Source organism: Solea solea, chromosome 16 (assembly GCF_958295425.1).
Source record: "Solea solea chromosome 16, fSolSol10.1, whole genome shotgun sequence".
In the NCBI taxonomy this organism is placed as follows: domain Eukaryota; kingdom Metazoa; phylum Chordata; class Actinopteri; order Pleuronectiformes; family Soleidae; genus Solea; species Solea solea.
Genome location: NC_081149.1, coordinates 18,788,700 through 18,803,078, shown reverse-complemented (window position 1 = coordinate 18,803,078; position 14,379 = coordinate 18,788,700). Strand labels below are relative to the sequence as shown.

The 14,379-nt window shown below is 43.5% G+C and overlaps 1 protein-coding gene across 2 annotated transcripts; it reads left to right on the top strand.

Annotated features, from left to right (window-relative positions):
- The first annotated feature begins 284 nt into the window (after positions 1–284).
- On the top strand, positions 285–14,278 carry LOC131475451 (mucin-2-like). 2 transcript variants are annotated; one of them, XM_058653581.1, is made up of 6 exons: positions 285–407; positions 518–994; positions 3,205–3,372; positions 7,175–7,299; positions 7,930–11,002; positions 12,173–14,278. In XM_058653581.1, exons 2-6 carry the CDS (start codon positions 536–538, stop codon positions 12,521–12,523), a joined length of 4,176 nt encoding a protein of 1,391 aa, XP_058509564.1. In that variant the 5' UTR covers positions 285–407; positions 518–535; the 3' UTR covers positions 12,524–14,278. The 2 variants fall into 2 exon arrangements, with proteins under 2 accessions (XP_058509564.1, XP_058509565.1); XM_058653582.1 differs by lacking the exon at positions 12,173–14,278 and adding an exon at positions 11,342–11,450 and having other exon boundaries at positions 286–407.
- The last annotated feature ends 101 nt before the right edge of the window (positions 14,279–14,379 follow it).

The following is a 14,379-nucleotide window of genomic DNA, read 5'->3' as shown; positions in this document are numbered from 1 at the left end:
TTCACCTTAACCAACTTCAAATGAACAAATGTCAACACAGCATGCATGAGAGAGAGCGAGCGAGAGAGAGAGAGAGAGAGAGAGAGAGAGAGAGAGAGAGAGAGAGAGAGAGAGAGAGAGAGAGAGAATCTTTTGGAAAACTATCCAGGTCTTGTGACACACTGTAGGTGTGCATGTACCTATGAATGTGTGGGTGGGTGTGGTTTGCCTGTCAGGGTCACACCTGACGGGCGGTGCCACCAGTGAGGTCTCTCTCTCTCCCTCTCTCTCTCTCTCCCTCCCTCCCTCTCTCGCGCTCTCTCTCTCTCTCTGGTCAGTCAAGTTGTTCACTCACTAACGGGAATGACAGTGAACGCACCATGGCTGCTCTCAGGAATAACAAAACGAAAACATGAAGCATTAACTCAGTTGAGTTCCCCACAGGCGAGGTTTGAATGCAGCGGGAGTTTGTCTGGCTGGAGTTGTGTCCTGTAAAACTTGGTGGATTTCTCTTCTTTCATTTTTTTTTTGTATTCAGTGTTCTGGTTTCACAGACATGGCTCTGTCCCAGGTCCAGTGCCTCGATGATAACCACGTGAACCCACGGACGCACGAGTCCAAGCCGGAGTTTCTGTACAGCGAGGACCAGCGGCTCGCGGTGGAGGCTCTGCTCTGTGATGGACGCGAGGCGTTCTTTAAATACCTCGAGGACCGCGGCCTGCGGGGCTTCCTGTCGGACCCGGAGCTGGAAACTCTGGCCGGGGCGGTGGAGCCCCGTGACCCTGACACGGAGCTCCTCCCGCAGAATGCGGAGGAGGGGGTCTGCGAGTCCCGGCTATCGCTTCAATACTGGCCCGATCTGTCGGACACATCTGTGCCGCAGATGGACCTGGGCTGGCCGGACACCAAATCTTACCGCGGAGTGACGCGCGCTACTGTTTACACGCAACCGCCGCTGGATGGCCAGGCGCACATCAAAGAGATTGTTAGAAGGACGATTGCGCAGGCGCAGAAGGTAAAGACATGGAAATGAGAGCTAATAACAGGTTAATCCTAAGAATATTGGAAAAAAAATCCATACAGTGTTGTGTTCACCTAAACAGCACACATAATTATTGCACATAAGTAGCATGGGTTATTGTACTGTATTGTTTGGTGCAGTGTACACTCTATTGCACATTACCAAAGATAATTCCTACTCACAAATGGAGCCAAATCAGTTGTGGTTGGCCTTATTTCCTGGATTTAATATGAAATATCAATCTCTGTTTAGTGCTGTCTGCTTTTAAGACCTATAGAGCAGATGTTCTCTAATTATTTCTCAGCCAAGGACCCTCTGCTGTACCAATTATAACAGAGACCCCCTTCACCAACTGATTAATTGTTCAACGAGTAAGATTAATACATGAAAACGCCAACAAAAGCACATTTACAGACACTCCTAAATGTTACACTGGACCTTTAATGGAGGGACGTGGTCAGTGTTGTAATGTAATGAAGTACAAATACTTCATTACTGTACTTCACTACACAATTCACGTCTCTGTACTTTATTTGTATTATTAGAAAGTTTTTACTTTTACCCCGCTACATTTCCTCTAATCAACTTTGTTATTTGTTACTACCAAATCAAATCAGAAGAAGAAGGGTTGGTATGGTCTGTATTTATACAGAGGGTTTTCAAGTCTTGATGGTTTGATAGTGGATAGTTTTGACATTCACCCATTCACACATACACTAGCAGAGCCAGGAATTGAACCCACAGCTTTCCAGTCCAAGAACAACTCGCCCTATCATCCCTATCCTCACTATTTAAGTACAGTACATGTCATATGCTTTAAGACTTTTACTGAAGTAATATTATAAAAAGTGACTTCAACTTCTACCAAAGTCATTTTTGGTAAGATACTTGTACTTTTACTCAAGTATCCCTTTTAGGTACTTTATACAAGACTGCCTACTGTATATATGATGTCCTTTTGTACTGTACCCACGTATGTTCTTTGGCTCCTTTGTTGTATCAGAGGAAGCCATACACACACTGCAGAGCTGTAAACCCACACAACTCGAGCTTCAAGATTATTTTCTTGACTTGTTTTCCAATCATTCAAACTTTTTAAACCCCCTATAGCTGCTGTACCCATTCAGAAGATTTACTGTGATCTTGTCACGGTGTTTTCCATGAGTGCACATGGCTCTCATTGAGTAGAGGGCACAGTTCAGACTGATGTTCAAATTAGAAAATCAAGACCAAAGTGCAACTCGCTTTATCAGGGACTGAGAGAAGTGCAGTACACTTTAACTCGACTGATCCGGAGGATCAAGACACAACGCTGCTGCTGCCAGAGTGCACATAAGTGTCTACTCGCGTGTTCATGGGCCTGACTCATTCAAAGTCACACGTTTATTTCATGCTTTATTTTCATAGCAGCTGTTCTCGGTGTCACGTTTTATACCGCTGAAACATCCCATGGGCATTTTCCCACAGTGCTTCTGACAGGAAGGAAGAATGTGGATCAAACGAGAACTGGAGAATTAATGAGGTCTTCTTTTTTAGTAATTACCCATTTAAAGGAAATCCTGTGCAGTTATGCTAAACTCAAAACCTGCTGAACGGCTTTAGTATTTATTTATTTTTTTTGGCAGGAGAGGAAACCGCTCTATATCGTTGGCTTGTAGTCACACTTGTTCATGCCTGTGGTTTGAGCCCACTGCACAGCTAGTATGTTTACACAGTGAAGAGAAAAAAATAACAAGGGCCTGTCCACATGTAAACAGGTGAATCTGCACAGTTTTGTCCACACTGAAGCAGCATTTTGGAGTCGGCCTGAAAAATACCTATTTTCAAACACACTATTTTTACTTGAATGGAAAATACAGTTTCAGTGATCGGTCCACACATGGGCTGCAGCTGCACTGCACATGCACAGATTGTTCTTTGTGTGTGGTCACAGTGTTTCTCTCTCTTCCTCTCTGTGTAGTAGTTAGGGTTATGCCAGAAACCCTTTTTTGAAGGGCTTCTGAAAAGTCACTCAATATAGTGACCGAGTCACTAAGCTGTCAACACGCTGTTGTTTGGTTTGCTTTGCTTTTATTTTCTTTGTTTTATTTCCATTCCTGTCCACATAGTCTGAGTGATACAGTGTGGCCGTAGTTGTTTACATGCATATGGCACATAACACATTTATATATACACGTATTTCCCTGTAATGTGTGTGTCTCCAGGTGATAGCCGTGGTGATGGACGTCTTCACCGATGTCGACATCTTTAGAGATTTACTCGATGCTGGTTTCAAGAGGAAGGTTTCTGTTTACATCCTGCTGGAACGTACAAGGCTACCTCATTTCCTCTCCATGTGTCAGAGGGCCAACATGCATGCTGGATACCTCAAGGTGAGTCGGAAACTCAGAACTATATGTAACAGCAATTTTCTATCATTCGGAATTTTTTTTTTTGAAAGAAATAACATTGTTAAATCACATTTTATGTTATTTGGTTAATAAATGTTTGAGGTCAAATTTGGGCCTGTCATTTTTTTCCAAAAATCAAGTTCAAACACATTTTACATGATATGCTAAAAATATATCAGCATAGTTATAGCACTGCGTCACAATATTCTAAGATGTCGAGGCGTAAACCACAAAAGTTATTGAATAACGTATTTTCAGTGTGGTCCATGATACAGACGCTCACACCTCCACTAAGGCATAAGTAGAGAGCACTGATGAGCTGATTAGTGGCGGGTGAGTCCAAGGTGCAGGTGAGCTGATAGAGCACAGAGACACACAGGCAGCTTCAAAACATCTTCAAAATATTCAAAACATTATCCAGTAAACCGAAACAAAAGACATAATACACAGAAACACCATGTGATTCAGAACTAACACCACCAAGCATGCAATAACATTCCCTACATACACACACACACGTGACAATATTCTTCATTATTACCATTACTATTAATAATGTGGGGTGTATCAGTGGTGACACTTGCTATTTAATTGAATTAAATGTATTTCATTGAAGATGAAATACTTCCGTCTGCCACAACCACTGGACTGAAATAAATTGGTTTGTGATGACACTCACCGGTCAGCAGTGCTGTCACTAAATACACCAGACTCCTCTGTTAAATATTGAGGTTTTAGACATTTCCCTGGTAATAGTTGGAGATGAACCCACGTTTTTAGGATTGGTAAGTCTTTTTAACTGATCTACAGTTCGGCTTTGTTCGGCTTGATTCTTGTGTCGGACGTCTTGCTCGTGACGGCACTCGCCTCAGCCCGCTTGGAACCTTGCCATAGCAGGTGCTAAAAAAGTACCAGGTATATTAGGTACTATCGTGCCGAGGGGAGTGGAGTCGAGCCGGTGGAAACAAGCCGTTTTCTCTGGTTTGGAGAATTCCCAGATGTTCCCAGAGGCACAGAGATTGAAACAAATCAGAAAAAAAAAAATTATTAGTGAATAAAATGATGTGGTGAAAGTAAGACATGCAACTGATTTCAAGAGGAGATTTCTTACGCCTGAATAAGTGAAGGCCCAATCTATCACGCGGTCCATCAGCAGCAACAACAGTCATCAAACCCTTCCAGCTGGCACCTCAAATACAGTAGATAAATCTTTATCGTCGGCTTGATTACCTGGTTATGAAATTATACGTCAAACAAGAACTCGGTCCTGTCAGAACACGTGAAAGTACAGCCGTTGTTTTCAGTTAGATTCATTCTTATCGCATTAATCATGCTCGGTGCCAAGTCATGATAGCTTTGGCTTCAATTAACAACGTGAGCACCTCTACTTGTGGTGTCGTATTTTCTTTTTTTGCGAGAGCAACAAATGATCGTTGTAATGGCTAGGAATGTAATGTTTGTTGGCGGATGTCGAGCTTTTTACTTGTTGTCCTCTTTCCTTCAGGGAGTTCAACAGCAGAGGCGTCCCTAATGACGTTCCAAGTGATTTTTAACTGTTGACGATGCACTAATTTACTTCAGTGCTTAGTAAGTACTAATGTAGGAAACTGTAATTGACGTTAATAGAGGTTCATAGAAAAAAATGATTAGGTTGCACACACACACACACACACACACATGCTCAGTGTATGCCTTGGAGGGACAAAAGTGTTACAGCCTGACAGACTTTCAGCACCATCTGGATCTGGACTAAATGCGCGATGGCAGTAAATGCCACAGCCTCGCGTGGGTGTTTGTGCCTTATAAACATAAACATGTTGATATTGCATGTCGTGGCAGCTACTCTGCAAGTAGCGTTCTATTTGGCGCCGCCTCGGCCTCACTTTTGTCTCGATTATCTTCACAGAACGGCGTACAAACCTGCTGACAGCAATACAGCTGGACATTTCACACTTTAGCCCCTAGGTGGCCATAAATTAAATTAGCCGGATATTTGGTAGCCGTGTATTAGCAGCCTCCTGGATTGTGTTCTTTACGTTCAGTGTCAGCACGGGCCCATTGTTGCAGTACTTTTTAACCGTCGCAGGTGATAAAACGCCTTAGATATTGTATGTATGATACTGAATGTAAAATTGAGTCGGAATTTAATGCCACAACAATTTTATGTGTCTGTACCTCAGTTATATACAGTATTATATATGTGCTTTCTCAAAGTTTCTAAAGGGATGCATTTCCTCTTGCAACTTTGCTTCCTATGGACGCTGTGATGAAGTTCCCCACTGGCCCTATATAAGGGTGTACCAAAGGGTGTGCTTAGAGGAAATCATACTTCCCACTCTGGACATGCCTGCATTAAGTACAGTACAGTACAGTGGCGCCTGTCCCACTGTTGCACACCGTGGATAACCTGGTTCATATGATACTCCCCCGGAAGATTATCACTGTGGCCACTTTGTGGTATTCGAGGAATTTTGAGGACAGCTGTGTTACGGTGATGGGGGTCTAACAAACATAAATAAAAGTCTGCCCTGAAGCTGACACTGAGCTGCTAAATGAGTGTTTGACTGGCGGAGGAAAAGACAGACGTGACAGCTTGAGTTTTTACTGTAAGCTGTAAGTGACGAGAGGTAATAAGCAGAGACGAGTTGTCGTGTGAGGTAAGCTGTCGTAAGCACGGTTGTCTTTCTCTTCAGTGGTCTAATTAGGTTTCCGGGCATTTTACACGTCTGTTATGGTGATCCGTCAACCTGAAACATGTTGACCTAGACTCCAGTTTAAGTATTTTTCACAAATAAATCAACACCTCTATATAGTTTGTTCTTAAAGCTTGTTGGCAAGTTGTAAATCCATGCAAGATTCCTCAAATGACAGTTTAAGTGCTCTTCATTTCAACACACACCCAGAAATGCAATTGGAATGGTTTTTATTTAATCAGTCAGCCAAAGGAATGTACTGAGGGAAAGAGAGAGTGAAGAGAGGGAGGAGGAAGAGTGTTCTCAAGAAGTGAAGCAGGTCATGCCAGGAGTCATTTGCTCCATAGAGACTGCAGCTACTGTAGAAGCGCCGCTGCATCAGTGTTTATCACGGCCCACTCTCTCTGACTCACCTGATGCAGTTCAAAGTTCACAGACACAGAGGGTCAAGCTGAACTTCCACTCATTCCCAAAAGAGATGAAGTAAGTTACATGACAACAGCGTCACGCCCATTAAAAGGACCATAAAACAGAATATCACATAAATTAAATTCATCTATAACACCCCGTCTCTATAGGCTATGAAAAAAATACAGTTGAAATTGAAAGTTCACTCTAAGTAACCAAATATCACGTTGACACGGATTCTTTCCAAGTTGACGGGATACTGTAGGTCAAAACTTATGACCTTCAGAAATCAGGACAAGATGGCTGGATGTTTCCAGGACACATGTTTGGCTTAGAATAGCATTTTAACACCACTGAGAAATGCAGACATTGAACGGTGAATCACAACTTTTATATCCTTGTGATTCATTATGTTCAGATATCAGCACACACCCTTGTGAGTGCCTGCTGAAATGAAGGAGAAGACGGAAAAGAGAAAGAGACATAAAGGGATCCTGAAAGGGGAACTGAGACGTGATTTTTGTCTTGAACTCAAAGTTCCTTTTATGTGTAATCTCTTAACAGTGTTTCTGTGACAGATGTACCACCACCCAGCTATAATCATACTAACTGTACAGTCACACCTGTAACACTGTCAACGTGGCTGTTCTCAATATCTGTGTGTGTGTGTGTGTGTGTTACAGCACCTTCGTGTCCGCTGCGCCGAAGGGGCAGAGTTCTGTTCTCGGTCATGTGCCAAGGTCAAAGGGCAGCTGGGACACAGATTCATGTTCATCGATGGGGACAAAGCCGTGTCTGGGTCGTACAGGTCAGTGTACTTTATCTCTGTGTGTGTGTGTGTGTGTGTGATTGTCATTGACAATGTGACAAGGAGATAAAGTCAGACAATGCCTGAATGAAAGATTATCTCCGTGTGCTCCACCTGGGTTCAGTCTGTGGACAGATAAAGATAAAGAATACACTGTGTCTATTAATGTTCTGTAACATTAACAAACTAGATGAACTGGTTGTGAATGTATTGAGTGTGCCGCTGACATAAATGCATGCACAGTGCTATAAAAAGGAAGGGTCTTTCCGTCTGGTTGATTTGGTGCATCCACATCATTTATTTATACATAGACTTCCAACTGCAGGATTACAAACTTGGCAAACAAATAGTATTAACAAAACCTTAGGATATCGTACTTACTTATTGTTGATTAGCTGCAACCCAGAGTCATCAGCAGAAGCTCTGTATCTCACACTTTTGAACTTTACTGTCAGTATTTCCCAGAGCCCTAACAATAGCAAAAATGTCACTTGGCAGACGCTACAGTTTGAGCACTGCTGCATTTTAGAGATTCCTAGAGACTGCCTGCCAGGTTCTGTAATTGACGTTTACTTGGCCTTAGTATTTTTTTAAGAGAGTGACATAAGTTTGTTTTGTCATTTCATGCAGTTTCACCTGGATGGCATCGCGACTGGACAGAAACCTCATCACCGTGGTGACCGGCCAGGCAGTGGATGGCTTCGACCAGCTGTTTCGCATCCTTTACCTGACCTCCAGCTTCGTTGACCTCCGGCAGGTCACCACGGAGTCAGAACCTGAGCCAGAGCCCGCCCCACTGCCGGCTGCTGTTGCCCCTCCTTCTGCTGCTGATGTCAGGAAACTGTATAATCCCAAATATGCACTAGTAGCTGCAGGAAATCTGATCACATCTACTGCGAAAAACAGCACCAAAGAGCCCAAAGATGACAAGAATGCAGATGTCCTGGATGGCAAGAAGATGAGGCGTGGTAAAGACACTATACAGGAGGCTCCTCCCCTCCACCCTGGACTTATCAATTTAGAGAAGGCGTGTTTGATCTCATACCTGCCCACTTGGCCAGAGCCTGACCCCCCAAGTGATGTAATTGGGTTCATTAATATCCGTGATGCCAGCAAACCAAACCAGGTCCACCTGCAGAGATCGGAAATGTTTGAAACAAGCCAAGCAATTAGGTTTAGCAGTCCATTCAGCACGCCTAAGGAAGCACCGCTGGAGGTTGCCCAGCACAAACACGAGAACATGAATAAACCTCAATCAACACAAAATGAAACAAAAGCTGCGGAGCCTGTGGTGGACAGTAATCATCCAGTAGAACACAGTGCAGAGCCTAGTGGTGTGAAAACTAAAGAAGACGATGCGCCTGAACAGAGTCTAGCCACATCTGTGCATAACCCAGAACCTGCAAAAGACACAAGTAAGACTCTCAACACAGAGAATGAACTGCATTTAAACACAACCACCAAACAAAATCCAAACGGCCAAAACAGCACTACATCCCATGTCTGTGAACATTCACTGTCTCAGTCCAGCAGCAACTCATCCACCCCTAGTGCTAGTAGTAGTTCACACACCACACCAACAGTCACTACAAGCAGTCCAAAGCTGCTATCCCCCTCAGGATCCATCCCTGAAAAAGAGACAGAAACTAGTTTAAACACACGGAGTTCAGAGTCACACACACAAACAGAGACAGAGGTGACACAGATAGATTCACGCACACGGGCTCTTCCCATGCGGCCACACAGTTCCCCCGAAATGACTCTTAACATCCAGACTGTCCACAGCCACATGCACACCTCCTCCGCTTCTCCCGTGCAACCTCAGTCCGTCAGTCCCCCCTCCCTCTCTGAAAAAGACAGCACAGAGCTCTCAAGGACAGATATCAGTGATGGCACTTCTGTGCCCTCCATCAGCTGCTCCACCCCTGTCCCGCCTCTTATCTCTTCTACAACTCTAGATCCTCCCGTCCCTGCATCCTCCGCCGCCTCAACTTTGACTATGATTGCTCCCATCCCCAAACCCCGCACTGTCCAGCTGGTTATCAGAAACGATGGAGCCAGTGAAGGCCAGAAGCTGCCAGAGGTCAGTGTCGTCAGGAGACCTGAGAGCCGAGACAGCACAGTGCCACTCGTGGTCCGCAGGGAAACAGATGCAGTAAATGTGCTGCAGACACACCCGGAAAAAGAGCCAGAGACTCTCGCACAAGTGCAGGTGAGCGCTGAGGTCAAACCAGGAGCCCTAAAGGACACAGCAAGCGCAGGAAACCCTAAAGGAACAACACATCCACATCAGAATGTGACTTCCCAAGAGACAAAGGATGATGAAAGAGTGAATACAGCTGTGCCACTGTCACCTGCTGCTCCCAAACCACAGGGGCAGTCAGATGTTTTGACTGTTGATGCACCAAAGGCACATAGTGAGAATAATCAAGAAGTAATTACAAAAGGAGAAGTTAAAAACAACAGTTTAATGTCATCAGACTTCAAAACACCCTCAAAGACAGACATGGATAGTGTAGCCACAGTACAGACAGGCGCCAAGGCCTTAGATAAAACCCTACTAGGCTGTGGGTTCACAAAGGAGCCAAATGAAAACAGTGAAGCTGTGATGAGACGCAAAACATACCTTGCCAGAGCTCATGAGCCTCAGATAATATCATATTGCGAAGTCAATTCACCTGTGGACATCTCTGCCAGGACTAATCCACGCACGTCCAACGACAGTGGCAGTCACGCAGACGACGAGCCAAATGTAGAGGAACATAACAGACATGACGGTGTTGCCACTCAAGGATCTCAAAAGATTCCCAAAGCACAGGGACGCTCATACACTCCTGAAAGGCCCCGGCGCTTGAATCTTGTCAACACACACATGTCAGAGCTGCATTCCCCGACCACTGAGAAACCTCCACAGCCGCCCTCTCCTCTGGTTCGCACTCCAACACCTGATGATTTCATTCCACGCACGCCTACGTCAGGCTCGCGCTCGCACACGCCGGATCCACGGAATCATACTCTAGACTTTCGAACACCCACGTCAGACATGAGCGACGGGTACGTCTCGCCGAGGGAAGGCTCCACTCTATCTACCACCTCGGAGGAGTATTACGAATGCATCGACTCGCCGACCCATGACCCTGTATTTCACCAAATTGATTATCTTTTCCACGGGACGACAGTGGACTGCGATTGCTTCGTATGCACGAATGCGAGTCCACTACACATAAACGATAACTCTCATGCTAGTGAAGCGAGGAAGAGTTTGTCCTCTTCCTCGCAGGAGAAACTGGAAATGGGGTCGACGGAGATGAAAGCAAAGAGACAAGAGGATGCAAAGGGGATTGTGGCAGATCTTACCCAGGAGATAGAGAGGATAGGCGGCAATGACAGGAAGACATTAACAGATCACTTTATAGAAGCCAAAGATTTGACAGAGATATCTGGAAACAACAACAATACCCAACCCCAAGTTGCTAAAGGAAAACAGTCGGCAGCACCCAGAGTGGACGGAGGAGTGAGCCCAAGAGAAATAATGAATAAGGCATCAAATGCGAAGAGAACATTAGCTGGTGACCTAATGCCTGAGAAGTGTTCCACTGACCGAGGGAAACCAGACAAAGAGAAGTTAGTGGATGAGGCAGCAGTAAGACCAAGTAGCGTGGAGAGGAGAGTCCAGTCATCCAGAGATACTCAAGGACAGAAGGTATGAGCCATAAAGCAGCAGATTATTTGTTAGCTGACCGCTGGCTGTAACATTAGTGTGATCAATCCTGGCTGGACGATCGCCCAAAAACTTCAAACGTGTCTCTTAAATTGTTTTACTTTTTAATGTTACTCATTTTTCAAATTTATAATGGTAATTTGCAAGTTACATTTTGTTCAATCATTTATAATTTTTCTTATTTATAATTTAAATATTTTATTTAAAGCTGCTGTATAAAACATTTAAAATTTTCTTTTTTTTTGTCGATATTGTTTTGCCTCCGTTCTGAAGAAATGTCAAATGTAAAAATAAAGTACTGTATGTTGCATCTGAAAACAGGCTCTGTCAATCCATACAATCAGACCCGACTGAGGGAGCTCCTGTGTGTATACAGCGGCAGCATAGGGACGTGACCAGAGAGGAGAAAATAAAGCAGCATGAAATCTAAGCAAGCTGTGTATTGTCGTTGGTGTTAAACTGGATGAGAAACACCACACTGCCATCAAACCGCCAGGTTTTTTGAGCAGTGGGTGCTTCCTTGTGTTTTCGGTCGTACTTGAACCTGTTTGCATCTTCCTTTCCTTGTGCGACGTCATTGTTGTTGTTGTTGTCTCGAATCATTCCTTGTGTGCAGATAACTGTTCAAAATGACGCCATACACCTTCAATCATGAGGATTTGAGCGAAGTCTGGAGATCATTTGTCCATCTGTCACGTGTGAGGTTCAACCATAGTTTAGCAGTTCTATTCGTGTGCTTGCTCGTGCGTGTGCATCCGGATCTTTTGCGTACGCCCCAGCAGAGCTTCACCGAGTTAAAACACACGACACTTGTTCATTATTGAACGACGGGGTGAATTAATTAAAGCGACATGGTTTTAATGAAGCGGCACACACGCTCACACACTGGTATATAATATTGATGAACCTGCAAAACGACTGACGGCTTTTAACTCACTCCGTGTCGTTCATGTAATATTACATGATAGAACTGCTATCTTTTACTTGCAGCAGAGGAGCGTTTATGTCACTCAGGAGTGCATTTGTGTGGAAACGAGTAGATGAGTTGCAAGCATCAACATCAACATCAAAAATTTGGTGTTTTATTATATTATTTTAAAACCTAGAAATACATTAAATTCTCTCTGTTTTGTCTTGTCTTCTTCATCCAAGTCTCCGGCAGGACAGCTGCACGCCTCTGCGTCGAGGTCTCCTCGCAGACCGCCCTCCAGCAGGGAAAGCGTTGTTTCTCAACAGGCTCCCGTGGCGAACAACAGGTCCAAAATGAGACATTTGCAGAATCAGCAGTCTTCCCCAAATGCCCAGGCCTCTGTTCCACGCACACGCTCAAACGCAGAGTCGCAGCTCTGTCGCCGTTCTCCACTCCAGGAGGCACCTCCTCAGGAAGAGGGAAAGTCTCCATTTGCCTTCACTTTAAGCAAACTGTACAACCTCAAAGGCCTGAAGAGCAAGGTAAGCCACCCACAGAGCAGGAAGCACAGCAGCAGCTCTCCAGCAAAATGAACATAACGAGCTATATGTCTTCTTACAAAGAAATAAACATCACGCCTGGTGTACTTTACTGTATATGGTACTGTAACATAATAAGTGAGAGATGGTTAAAATAAGAAAATGTGCAATATGGAAATCATTTGTCCTCTCAGGACAGCTCTGCATCACCTTGCTTTTGAACTACGACCCTCTGCTTTGGTATTGTATGGTGGAGGACACAGTTTAATGGGACAACGTGTAAGTATCATGTACCAAATGTCAAATTCATACCCGAAAACACCAGAAATCTTTGCATCAGCCTGTATTTTTTCCTGTGCCTTAAATCTCTTTATGGTCCATTTACGGACAAAAAAGTGTCTTCCATGCATATTTTACGTTTGCAATTCGTCCAAGTCCGAATTAACAGTGTCAACAGTCAAGAGTGTCAACAACAACAACAACAACAACAAACATAGTAGTGGTGAAGGAGGCTGACAGTGTGCTATACCTCAAACTGCAAACAATGAGCTGGTTTGTCGTCGTCTTTTCTGTCTCTGTTGAAGTATTGGCTACACTGCCCTGCCATGATGTCTGCTAATAATGCTTCTTTTGTCTAATGTCGTTTCCTGTATCACTAAACTTTAAGGAGATTAAAAATGCAGCCAAAATGAAAGTAGAGTACTGAAAGGAAGTTCTGTCCGTTTCCATTTATGAATCATGTGTCTAACATGAAGCTTAAATGAGCTTGTATTCAGTTCTGTTTATTGCCAGGACTCAAGGTCCAAATAATTAAAACAACAGACACAAATTCAAGATAAGTGTCTTCCAGTGTGGTGTTACAGGTATTTCCTTTTCCTCCAAGCATTTTAACATTTTGTCAGCGAACAAATACTGCACGCAATTCATAAATGTTCAAAGGGTTAACATGACAATACAATGAATACAACTTATAACTGGTTGCGTAGTAGTGTTTACATGGGTTGAATTGGAGTCTTTGCCCCCTATTTATATTAAAAACAAGTCATTTTCCCTCTTCTGTGCATCTGTAAATGCTGTAAAATTGACTGTTAACTGCAACATTGTTGTTTCTCATGGTCAGACTATCTAATGGTCATCCATTGTGTGCTGCACATTAAAAGAGTAAAGGACTCAGGTTATTCATTTATTCTTTGCACAAAACTCATATCTACACTCAAAAGGAAATGCTTTTTGCCTGACAGTAATAAGTGCCCTTTATTTTCCCTCCAGGAAAAGCTCAGAGTTACCTTTTTCAGATTGACATGTCGTCGTCAACAGAGAGTAAAAACAAGTGACTTGCAAAGGGAAAGATTAGAGAAACAGTAATTTTTGTAATGGGGGGAGACAAACAATTGATTTGTACAATTACTTTATGTTTGTGGGTTTGTTTGTTTTTCTATTTTTTGTGCAAAAATGTAATATTTTTGCACAAAATATTGATTGTGGATCATGAATAACGGCAGGCTGGGTTGCATTCTGGCTCATGTATGTAGTACTTACACCCTGGTATCATGAAAAACCTCAAGCAGAAGACAAAGACTAATTATTTGTGTCAGTCCCAGGAAGATCTGAGGTGCTTCATCTTTCACAGCACGTCGCAATTCTGCAAATATCACACACACACACTCACACACAGTTGTGAGTTGGCACCATATTTCCAGAAGTAAACAGTGCAGTGAAAAGGATCCCATTATAGATTCTCATATCAGATGTTTCATTTAAACTATGAGGGAAGGTTCATGTGAGTCTGAGGTGTAGATTTGTAGAAAATGTTTATTGTAACAGAAATAATTGGTGTGATTTATGGAAAGTGCAGAAAATGGACCGAGGTTTATTTCTATTACAGAGAAGAAAGTTGTGAAAACATGCTG

What these genes read in the sequence shown, in the direction of transcription:
- LOC131475451 (XM_058653581.1), top strand. Translation starts at nt 536, where the DNA reads ATGGCTCTGTCCCAGGTCCAGTGCCTCGATGATAACCACGTGAACCCA. An exon ending in TGCATGCTGGATACCTCAAG is followed by an intron (nt 3,373 to 7,174) that starts GTGAGTCGGAAA and finishes TGTGTGTTACAG; the next exon opens with CACCTTCGTGTCCGCTGCGC. An exon ending in GCCGTGTCTGGGTCGTACAG is followed by an intron (nt 7,300 to 7,929) that starts GTCAGTGTACTT and finishes CATTTCATGCAG; the next exon opens with TTTCACCTGGATGGCATCGC.